Source organism: Coturnix japonica, chromosome 2, assembly GCF_054131305.1.
Source record: "Coturnix japonica strain WE chromosome 2, WE-NBRP24, whole genome shotgun sequence".
Taxonomy (NCBI): Eukaryota; Metazoa; Chordata; class Aves; order Galliformes; family Phasianidae; genus Coturnix; species Coturnix japonica.
Genome location: NC_140664.1, coordinates 135,642,594 through 135,654,658, shown reverse-complemented (window position 1 = coordinate 135,654,658; position 12,065 = coordinate 135,642,594). Strand labels below are relative to the sequence as shown.

The window sequence follows — 12,065 nt, the reverse complement described above, 5'->3', positions numbered from 1 at the left end:
GAATCTTTTGAGCTGGAAGGGTCTTCTAAAGGTCATCTAGTCCAATTCCTCTGCAATGAACAGGGACACCCACAGCTCCATCAGGTGCTCAGAGCCCCATCCAGCCTGACCTTGAGTGTCTGCGGGGATGAGGCATCCACAACCTCTCTGGGCAACTTGTGCCAGTGCTTCATTACCCTTATTAAGCTTAATAAGATTCCTGATGTGCAATCTAAACCACCCCTCTTTTAGTTTGAAACAATTTTCCCTTGTCCTGTCACAATAGACCCTGCTAAAGAGTCTGGCCACTTCTCACATCCCCCCTTTCAATACCAACATGCAGCTCTCAGCTCTCCATGGAGCTTTCTCTTCTCCATGGTGCACAGCCTCAGCTCTCTCAGCCTGTCCCTGTAGGGAGGTGTTCCATCCCTGGGATCATTTTTGTGGCCCTCCTCTGGATGCATTACAGCAGGTCCACATCTCTTCTCTACTGGGCATTCTACATCTGGATGCAATGCTCCAGGTGAGATCTCACAGCACAGAGCAGAGGGGCATGATCCCCTTCCTCACCCTGCTGGCCATACTGCTTTGGATGCAGCCCTCTTACTGTTATTAGAATTACTGACCCTATCAAGGATGCTGTGAGAAGTGCTAAAATGAAAGCACTGAAATTTAGTGTCTGCTGTGTACCATGGTAACACAGTCAAACATGTTACCTCTTCCTCTGCCTTATCACAGATGGGAGCAAAGTACTGCATCCAGCTGCCCTCTTTCCTCTTTCTGTAACTGAGAAGTGGCCATTAGAAATGGAGGGCACAAAGCTTTTAAAAACAACACAGCTCTTCCCCTGTCCTCATTCAGTTACAGCTACAAGTTGGATTTGAACTAATGAAGAACTAAAAGTATTGGGTAGGCTGAGCTTCGCATTTTACCGAAGGACATCCAGGATTGATTCTGTGAGAGAACCATCCTAGTGCACAGCTGGGAAGATAAGAAGATATAAATGCTACTAGAAGAAATCAATGTTGTATTTCCAAATGAGGGCCCAGTCTTAAAATTCCATTAGATTGTCTGTCAATATACAAGCACTCAGCCTGTGGCCATTAAAATTGGTTTCACCCACAGAGAAGGAAGCTTTTGCTAATAAAAATAATTGTATTTTTCTGTTAGTTGAGAACCAAATGCCCAGTGTACAACTCAGCTGAGTTCTGGTCACTTGTTAGACAAAACCAGAATCGTATTCTTCAAGAGGAGACGTTATACCAGCCCATGGCAATGTAGAATCATAGGATCACCAAGGTTGGAAAAGACCTCCAAGATCATCCAGTCCAACCGTTCACCTACTGCCAATATTTCCCACCAAACCACATCCTTCAATACAGTATGACTGGAATGCTCTTGTTGCTAAATATTCTCAGTTCCAGAGGGATGGAAAGTACTTTTAAAGATCCTGAGCCTCTTTAAAAGATGGGATTTCATCTGTCAAACATTATTTCCACCGGTTTTGATCTCTCATTTGTCTCTATGCACTGGACTGCTGCGTTCCAAGCAAGCGTGACACCAAGGAACAGATCTGATCGTTACCGGGAAAAATTTAGGTTGGCTGAGAATAAAGCCTTTTTGATCATGATGCCTGTCCTGAAATTCATCGTTATACCTTATTACTCCACTATGTCCCAGCGTATGAGGACTCTGAACAATGCACAAGGCATTTGTTTGATTGATTTCTTTAGAAGAAGCTTGAACATTGACCTGCATTCAAACAGTTCCAGAGACAAAAGAAGCTGGGTATGAATTGTGATCCTAGGAACCTGTGACAAAGATTGTGAAGGAGAAAATGTACTTAGTCATTCTCCGGTGTTTAATTCCTGAGCCTGCATTGGCTTCAACACATCCTGGGAGAGACTGAGCCATTCAGTGCACCGAATGCTCTGAGATTCAATTTCTGATAAAACTAGAAAATGACATTGTTGGTTATTTTCTGTTCAATATAGTGGGGTTTTTTAATAGTTATTTTTTAATGTTATTACTATGGTGTCTTTCCTCAGAATGGCATAACCAAGTTTTAATCATACATCCCTGTCTGAAAGTAAAGAAGGGGCAATGGGCTGGAAATATATGCCAGGGAATTGAATTTCAGTATGAATTTATTAAGAAAAATGCATTACTTACATTCAATTTTAAATGTAATCCCTGTCGAAGAGCTGGTGAACCATGAAAACACAGCAAGACGGGAAGAAGAACCTCAGCAAACAGGCTCCAGGGATGGTTAACTGAGCTGTGTTTTTTCTCATTAACTGCTGTTGTGAGCTGACCCCAGATGTGAACCACGCTTCGATGCTTCTCAGACTGTTGCATTTTCAGCTTTCCAAGCAGGCATTTCAAATATTTAGGATTTTTTTTCACATGTTTCAGATTCAACTTTAACAGCTATTTTCTATTGAAGAAGTGATGCTGCTGCTCTGGGTCTCAGATTCTCCAGCCATAAAGCAAACTTAACGACACTTCTCTTCCTTCATGAAATACTTTGAGATCCCTGGATGCTGTAGAAGAGCGAAATGCCCTTAAGAAAATGGTCTCACCCTTAGAATGATCTTGACCATGAAACAGCTGACATGTGGCCTGTGTGATGTGCTCATTAGAAATGATGTAGCATTTGGTGCTGAGAAAGCTGGGGCTGTTCAACCTGGAGAAATGAAGGCTCTGCAGATATCTTATAGCAGCTGTAGGGATAGGACAAGAGGGAAAGGTTTCAAAGTAACAGAATGCAGATTTAGATTGGGCATTAGGAAGACATGTGTTCCTATGGTGAGGCACTGGCATTGGTGCCCAGAGAGTTGAAGGTGCTGGATGGGCTGTGGGCAGCTTGGTCTGATGACGAGAAGTCAGTTCAGGGTCCCCTCCAACCCCAGCCATGCTGTGATTTTGGGGTGTTTGATCAAAGTTTGCCACAGTACTCAACCATGCCAATGGATTTTTGTAGCAGCATCTTCTTCTGTTTTATCGTTTTCTTTCTTTCTTTCTAATTATTCCAAACAAGTTTTGTTTCTTTTCTTGAGTGCTACAGGGAACGGAGAGGAAATTTTCAGGGAATTAGCTCATTTCTTTCTTTAATTAAAATACCCAGAGCTCATAATTCTTCATGTAAACTGAAGATTGCTTTACTTCCCCATTGCATTTAACTTTATGTCATGTGGTTTCATGTGTCACGGTTCACTTACTACTGTGAGTCCCTTCACAACTCTTTGCAGTCAGCTTTTATTTTTGCTATCCTGAGTAGCTTAATGTCCTGTCAAGCCTGCATAAATCCACCGCTGGCCTCTCTCCATTGAGAAAACAGATTGTATACATCCCTGCATTTTCTTTCTTGTATTTTTTATGTGGTGCTATTCCATCCAAACTTAGCCAGATTTCTACAGGATCCTTTGGAGAAATGCTGAGTTCCTTCCAGAACCTGACTACCAGTATGTTAATTTCATGACGTACATGACCCATCTTCCAATAGAAATAAAGGAATGGTAACAATTAAAACAAATTATTTGAGAGGATATTTCCCACCAGTGCAAAGGATGTTTCAACACAACAGGTTATTACAGTTGTTTGATGTCACTCAATATTTTCCCCATCCTTTGTCTTAGTCTCTCACTTTAATTGCAGAAGCACTGTGCCTATGTATGCATTTATATGCATTTCATGTTTTCTTTCTCTGAAGAGCATCTCCTAGTTCTTCACAAACGTCTTTATTACCAATGTAATTGCTTCTCTGAATATTTTATTAGTTTCCATCGACTTTTCTCACTTCTGTTCTTGCAATTCAACACCATGCTCTGAGACAGAGGATTTTTCTTCTATTTTTATTGTTTCTCATCTGTCTTTCATTTTCCCTTCCTCTTACTGACTACTGTATGATGTTTCTCAGCCCCTGGGTTGCTGATTAGTTCTACCTATTGATTTTCTTTTAATTTACTTCTCTACACGGATTTCTAGTTCTTCCACAGCTAAGGTGATTGTAGTTCGTGCCTTGCAAACTTGAGACATATCTGAGTTTATCATCACATTTATCATCATTTTCACTGGTTTGTAAGCATGCTCTCATGGCTGTGTACCATTAAGATGGAGATAATATGCTAATTTGTCATCCCGACCGCATCTGGAGTTGGATTTGATGTTTAGATCAAAGCATGGACAAAGACAGGCGTCTGTGTGCTCATGTATAACACAGACATTAGGTAGGGAATTAACCATTCATCTACCACCTTCTTTTCCTCACCAAAACTCCATTCTATCCTATACAACCTTCAGGATGTAGGTAGTCCTGCTGTGCTGGCCCAAAGCATTGGTCTTTCACTGCTGTCCTAGAGAGACTCATCCATTGACTCCCTGTTCCTAACCATCCACTGTATTATGTCTCTCTCCTCTTAATCACATCTCATTATTCCTGATCAGAATGCATTTTCCATCATTTCTCTGCATGGCAGAAGGAGACATTATAGTGCCCATGACCTCCAGTAGGGGAAATCCAGTAGTAAGAGGCCTCTATGAGAATCATGTCACAACAGTACAATAGGACAATTAAAAAGTGGCATTAACTGGCAGACTATTCATTTGAGCTCCAGCTAAGATGTCTGCTTTGATGCTAATTTGGGTTACTTAATCCTGGGGGGAATTTTACGACATTGCATAAAAATGCAAAGGCTAAGTAGATTAATATTTACATTTCCTGGGAGTGAGGAGGAGGAGCAAGCATTCTGGGAAGCATAGAAATACAAGCTTTCTGCGAAGCATAAAACAAGAAGCCCAACAGAAATGAGGAAAATAAATGCTAGCTGCCCATTAAACTCTCAAAAGAGAGGAAAAGCATTTAAGTTCTTGATTTTAATGAAAACTGCAAAGAAGCCTTGGTACTCTTTCATGCTTCTTGGAATATTTTGGCTATTTCATCTCTCTGAGGGAGCTGAATTTACACTCAAATGGGATCTGGTTTTTTGTACATTTTTCATAACCACAACCTTTCACTGTAAAGTTTATTTTTGGTTCAGAAGGTCTTCCAGGTTTAAAAATTCAGATTAAAATTGATCTCTGCCAAAACAGGTGGTCCAAGTGCTTTCTGGATCACTGACTTATAAAACTATTCTTGAACTCGGAATTTTCATCCCAGTTTGGGAAAGGAAACAAGAAACCTCCAAAATCCTGGCAAGTAATGAAAGCTACTTCTTTCCCAGCTGTAACTGGAGATGGTCTTATTCCAGCAATAAGGATATTCTTAGCACACCACAAATAACAGTGAGAGAATGAGAAAGAAGTTCTTTTATGCTATATTCCGGATCTTGCCTTTGGACTGATTTTATCTGCCAGTGCATATCAAGGGAAAAATCCTTAATTCTCTTTTCCATTGTGAAGCAGAAAATGTGTTATATAAACAGAACTGAATAAAAATATCAAATCAGATTAAAGATAAATAAAAAGGATGCGCTGGCTGTCATCACTGCTTCTCTTAGATATCCATTCATCAGTCTCCATTAACAGAATTAATGTGTGTGGTTTTGTTAGAGCTGCCCAGCTCTGAGAGAAATTAATGTGTTGACACAGAACTGCAATAATAACAACAAAAAAAGTCCTTAACAGATAACTGTGTACTTCTCTGGGTGCAGGACAGAGGCTTTTCTCTAGGAAAACTTACTTTGCAGTGGTAAGCTCTTTTTTCCTTTGAGATGCTACTGTATATATATGTACATACATACGGAATAAACACCAGAGACCTGATGTTCCAGAGACCTGATGTTCCATGCTTCTAAATCAGACTCATTCAGGTAGTCGCTAGAAATGTGTGGTTCTTCTTTCAAAGACTACCACTTCATGCTAAGTGCTGCAGTCTGTTCCCTGTTGGATTCCTAGATTGTCTTCTCTCCAGGATGAACTCAAACTATGAGTTAAATGCATCCCTGTGAGCTGTGATATGAGATCCACCATGGACAAATGGATTATAAAATCCATCTGATTATGTGTTGAAAATCTATCTTCAGATTAGACTTCTGAGTGCTACTAATAGGTGCAAATGAGCCACGTGTCTTTCTGTAATGGTCTTTTAATAGCTATCAGTAAAATGGAACACAGTCAAGTGTGCTTCTGGTAGGAAAAACCTGAAAAGAAAAAAAAAATAAATCAATATTACCCACTTGCATGTTTGTCCTGCAATTTTCTGCTTGCTGAACTTTGATGTAGTCCTGTTCCAGCTCTTAAAGACCTCCCAATGAAATGCAAATGTAGGCATTGCCTACATAGCCTTGGTGTTGGCACCACTGAACATCTTAGAAGCTTTCATATACATCTATGCTCACTACTTTTTCCCAAAACCTGTTCAGGCCTCACTGTTCCTCTCTGCCAGTAAATGTTAAAAAGGCCCTAGCAGATCTCCCTCTGACACCTGGGCAGCCTTTTACAGTGAGCACTGATGTATCTGCATTGGTGTTGCTGCCACATGTGCTAGTGCCACCTGTAGACCTTACCTATGCGTGAGTACCTTGGACAGTACCATCATTGTGGCCTCCATTGGGAGTCAGTATTAATGCTGCCAACCAGATGAGCAAGCCAGCTGTCACCAGGGATCAGGGCAAGCACACGTGAAAGTCTAGGTGAGAAGTATTAATACATCTTTTCTGTATGTCAGCACTGGTTTCTTTCAACAGCCTTTGAATGGGGAAGCTTAGGGAAAAGAGTGAGGGAATGAAAAATTGATTTATATAGAATAAGAGTATCCCTGGTGAAATAACTCTCAAATTTTCAGCTCACAGTTCTCCTTCTGGACTGACGAATAACACAACACAATTTAATTTCAAAGCAGATCAGAAATCCTAATCTTTCTGATGCAGCCTATGGCAATTCGACTTTCTGTTCCCTGCTGTCACATGAAAGTAGAACTCTTGAAACTTGAAATGCTTTCTCCAATCCAGTTCATCGTGTCAATCCCATGTGATTAATCCTCATATTTGAAATCTACCATCACATAGGAGTCTATGATTCCATTCAGCACCTTCCATTATGTCTGCAAAAGTGATAAGTTTTTGATCAATGCCTATTCTGCCTTCTTGATAGAAGTGATGTAGACCTGACTGTGAGCTGATGAAGAACTGCAGTACTTGGTAGTTTAATTCCAGAGGTAAAGATTTTCTTTCTGTGGGTGAAGGAGACCCCCATCTCCTTCCCCTCAGCAGAGTCCAAAGATTTCTGATACTGAAGGATGATGCAGTCATGAATGTGAAGAGCTTAAGATTCACACCAAACCAGTGATTTGAGGCAGCTGTCTCTGTTGACTGAAGTAAGAAACAGTTGACTTCAAGTGCCCAAGGAGGCTGTGGATGCCCCATCCCTGCAGGCATACAAGGCCAGGCTGGATGTGGCTCTGGGCAGCCTGGTCTGCTGGTTGGCAACCCTGTGCATAACAGGGGGTTGGAACTGGGTGATCATTGTGGTCCTTTTCAACCCAGTCTGTTTTATGATTTGGTGATGATTCTACGACATTCTGAAATACAACAAATACAATTCTAGTAAGAACACGTATGAAAACTGTGCTGTTTTATTTATTTCTTGGACTCCCTATGGCCCTGCTCTGCTAAGAAAATCACTTCTTAAAATGTCACATAACTCCTAGAGCAATATTGTGGTCTTAAAGCAACATTTTGGTCTTAGAGCAGCATTTTGCTATCTCACGTAATAAGCATTTAATGTACAAGATTCCCAACACTGACAGTCTCCCATTGAGTGCTTACTGCACCATTTGTTATAAATAATACCACAGTAACCACAGGGAATGCTTTGATGGATGCCAAGATATTGTAATCATGGAAATATATCGCATTTCATTGGGGAAAATAAAGAGCATATTTTGACAGCACCTTTATATTAGCATCTCTGATCCAACATTCATAAACAGTTGGAAGTCAGTCAGAATTGTTCCATTCACAGGCTACAGAATGCCAGGAGCCTTCAGACTCTGGAAATGAAAGATAAATATGTTGATAAACATCTCTCACAAGCTTAGGTTGTGACCTCAGCAATCCAGAGATAACTGTTCTGCAGTTCTGACCGAATACATCACCAATAGATCTGAGACAAATCAGGATGTTGCAGGCTTCCCTACTTTGTGCTGGAAGCAACACCCAACTTGCTTCTAGGTGCCAAATTCCTCTGCAGATCACAGTCTATAATTCAAAATCTTCTTTTCAGATTTGTTTTTTCCCCTTTCCTGTTTACAATGGGAGGAAGCTTGTATAAGAAACTCACCAGCATATGCTAAAACAGCAATTAGAGCAAATCTCAATTCTCAGCAGTGTTATTATAATGGAAATAATCATTACCTGGCTCAGCAGATTAAAAAGGGAAATGATAAATCCACAGTTTCACATTTAAAGACAGTGCAAAACAACAGCAACAAAAAAACCACCATGTATTTGCAAGTGAGATTCATCTGCTCTGTTTTAAATGTCTCTTGTAGAGTGCAATGAATAGACTCCATTGAATCTAATGGGAGTCTGGTGTGACTAGCTTATATTTGGATCTCTGCACTGCAGTCTTGTACTTTGGGTCTGGGGAGCCATTACAGCCTGCCATGTCAGCAGACCACAGAGCTGCCAAATACACCATGCAGGAAGCTTGGATGAGCTAAGCCAGAGTCAGGTGCAAAGAGCCAAACAAAGCCCACCCTCACCTCCTTGTGGCACCGATGGAAAGAATAAAGGGGTGTGCAAACAAAGCTACTTGCTGGGGCCATCTATTTTGTTCTACATTTTCATCTCTATTCTGAAGGGATTAATAAGTGTTGGATATCTGCTGCATTATCTGGTATTTCTGGTAACTGCTGCAATCAGAGATAAAGACAGGGGTCTGGGTTTGATCAGATGGGAACTGCAAAATGTGCCTTTTAAGGTGTATCTTATCGTTTAAGCCTCTGTTTGACTCACCGATCTTACTTTTTTCCTCTCTCTTCCTTCTTTTTCAGATCAATTTTGTATTTCTGTTTAACATAGTTAGAATTTTAATGACAAAGCTGAGAGCTTCAACCACTTCAGAAACAATACAGTACAGGTAAGTCAGCTGGTGCTTCTTTCTCCTTGTTTGGTAGCAAAGAACTGCCTTGCCCATCCTGTCCTCATCCCATCTTTGTCTTTCCAGATGCCATTATGATCTCAGAGGGTATCCTTCTTGCCCCATAAGTATACGTATTATATTATATAAATATGTCATGACAGTGAGGGTTAGATCATTCATTCAGCCAGTGTGATGGATCAGTGGAAAACTGTTCAGTCCCTTCTAGATCTCTATCCCAGCCTCCAAGCTGGATAGAGATAGATGCAGAACAATGCAATATCAAGACTAACCAATAATTTGTGTGTGCATATTAAGATCTACATTCACAGTAAGATTCTAACAGAGCCAGGAGTTGAAAAGAAAAACAGAGCCTGCAAAGCATTCATATCATACCTGTAATCAATAGCAGTATTACTGGTGATTACTGTGCACATGCAGTAGAGTTTAGTTATACTTTTAGAGCTGAATGTGGGACAGAAGGCTGTTAGTGCTCTTGTTAGTGCTCTTTCCTTTAGCTGGCACCAGCATTAGTGTGACCACTCATTGGGCTGCATCAGGGCACCAACTATTGTTCATGGGATCTCTTCTCAGGCAGAGCAGTTCCCTGGGCTGGCTGACCGTGCCACCAACCAAACAGTGTGTCAGAAACAGAAGGATGAGGATGTTTAGCCCAGAACAGCAAAAGGAAGACAACCTGGCCCTTCTGTGAAGTTAGATCAGACCCAAACAGTCCCAAAAGAAAATTCTTAGCAATAAGGAGATGCTGAGTGCCTTTCCTCTATTGCCATTTACAATGCCTTGCCAAATGGGGCAGCGTTATGGATCATTTCTGGACAGATAGGTTATAAGTCTGAGAAATAGCACCACTTCTGTGGGGTAATATTGACCATAACATCATTTCTATATAAAATCTCAGTGTATCAGTGTGAGGCTCGAATGCTGATGTCCTCAAATAAGCCTGCTCTTGACTTCAGAGGCAGTTCTGCAGTAATGGAATTTTGTTTCTCTACCTGGTTCTTTCCTTTCACTCCTGCCTGGGGCCCGGTGACAAACATGAAATGAATGCAGTGGTCTGATTCCCTTGCTCACCTTCTTCTTTGTGCATTATAATGAGAAACGAAAGGTTAAAAAGTAGCCTTTTTTCGTTCTCAAAGCTGAGGCCGTGAAACTAAAGTTAGCATTAAAAAAGTACACCTCAAAAAAACCCACCCAGCACCAATTCAAACCTCATTATATTGTACTCCCTGCTGCAGTTGGCAGGGATTAGAGATATTAGATTCGGAGGCAATCTAAAGTAACTGCCTTTGTCCTTGAACAGATGATATCCTCACTAGCAGCTCTGTAGGAGAATCTTCTATTTCACAGCAGAAATAGAAACCTTTAGGATTCCTGGAACCTGGGGCAAGCCTTGCTGCTCTCAGTACTCCGAACTCCAAACATTTGTTAGGCAAGTATTAAATAGTGTGGCAGGTAGTTTGTTAAGACCATTGCTGTATCATGATACTGGTAGTGTTTTTGTGCTTCCCTGCTTGCCTACCTGCCTTTATCCATCTCTTACAGCCTTAGTATGGAGATTTGTAGAGACTCAGCCAAACATGTTGTATGTGCTTGTAAAATATTTTACACAGTGATGATCTACCTGCAGCATCCCAAGGCACTGTTACAACCCCAAAAATAAAGATTAGCCTCTGATAATTCTGCTAGTAACAACTTATGTTTCACGGTGCACCATATATTTGTCATTGTAAGATGGCCTTAAACCACTGTGTTGAGGATACGGATGCTGTAGAGAGGGAGCATTTACACTACAGACAGAATAAAAAGGTGGGCATAAGGCAGGTCTCATGCAGGATTTATCACATTATCCTCCTGAGGTGTAAGGAGTCACTCACTGGTCTCAAAGCTTCAGCCTAATAGTCATGGAGATAGGGCAGAAGCCGCCTGGAGGAAGTAGAGAGAGAAAGAAGGATATAAAAAAGGTTTCGTTTCACTCAGCTTGTGGGGACAAAGAGGACTGAAAGACAAAGGCTTTCCCAGAACACTTCAAGTCATTCAACACTGGTCAGAAGCAATTCACAAACTCACTCATGGTTTCAAAGTGAAGGCTGCTGTTTTTTCCCTTCTCCCTGCTAAACTCAATCCAGCCTTTAGGCCATGGAGTCAGTTTTACCTTCCTTTCCCTGGCCCTAAGAAACTTATGTTACCCTTTGCATAAGGACCCCAGGAGCCTTCACCTTGGGTTCCACAACAAGCTGGTCATGAATCTCGGGCCTGTTCCTGTCAATGGAGGCCATGAAGTGTCTATTTCTATCTGAAAATGTTCTTTTCTCTTGTGACTATACATACTGCACAGATCTGAGTAGCCTTGTCTTAGGACACCCTTGTGTTTCTTCTCAGCTACCCCAACGCGTGAATAACTTAAGCAGGCACCAAAGTTCCCCCTGCAGCTAATGTAGGTACTTCCCTCTGAACTGCACTGAGTCTTGTGCCCTCTCCTCAATAAAGGATTGGGGTTTTTTTTGGGTCTGTATCATTATAGAGTGGTTCAGGTAACAGACATGGTTCTCTCCTGTGTTCACTGGTGGTTTCTATTTTCTCCCAACAGGAAGGCAGTCAAGGCAACTTTAGTTCTTCTGCCTCTGCTAGGCATCACATATATGCTTTTCTTCGTTAACCCCGGTGAAGATGACATTTCCCAAATTGTCTTCATCTACTTCAATTCATTTCTGCAGTCTTTTCAGGTAGGAGGACAGTTTTATATTCGGGTATTGGCTGCTGCTAAAAGGATCCTTAGTGCTTTTCAACCATGAATCTTATGGCACTGAGTTCTATGACACACAAGTGCAGTTGAAAAGAGCTCAGCTTTGTTATTTATGCTTACTTAATAGATACATACAGCATATCTTATGGAACTGAGATCTCCCAGGTGAGTTCCAGAGGGATTCACCTCCCTTATCAGCACTGTGTTCACTCTATAGCTACAGCCCCATCTGAAATCAGCA

General features: G+C 41.3%; 1 protein-coding gene across 4 annotated transcripts in view; it reads left to right on the top strand.

Moving 5' to 3' along the window:
• Positions 1 to 12,065, top strand: part of CRHR2 (corticotropin releasing hormone receptor 2) — a 108,742-nt gene that overhangs the window by 85,439 nt on the left and 11,238 nt on the right. For all 4 annotated transcript variants that reach the window (XM_015852925.3, XM_085539073.1, XM_015852926.2 and 1 more), the window contains 2 exons: positions 8,975 to 9,060; positions 11,669 to 11,804. In XM_015852925.3, coding sequence (XP_015708411.2) covers positions 8,975 to 9,060; positions 11,669 to 11,804 — 222 coding nt within the window. The remainder of the gene's footprint in view (positions 1 to 8,974; positions 9,061 to 11,668; positions 11,805 to 12,065) is intronic.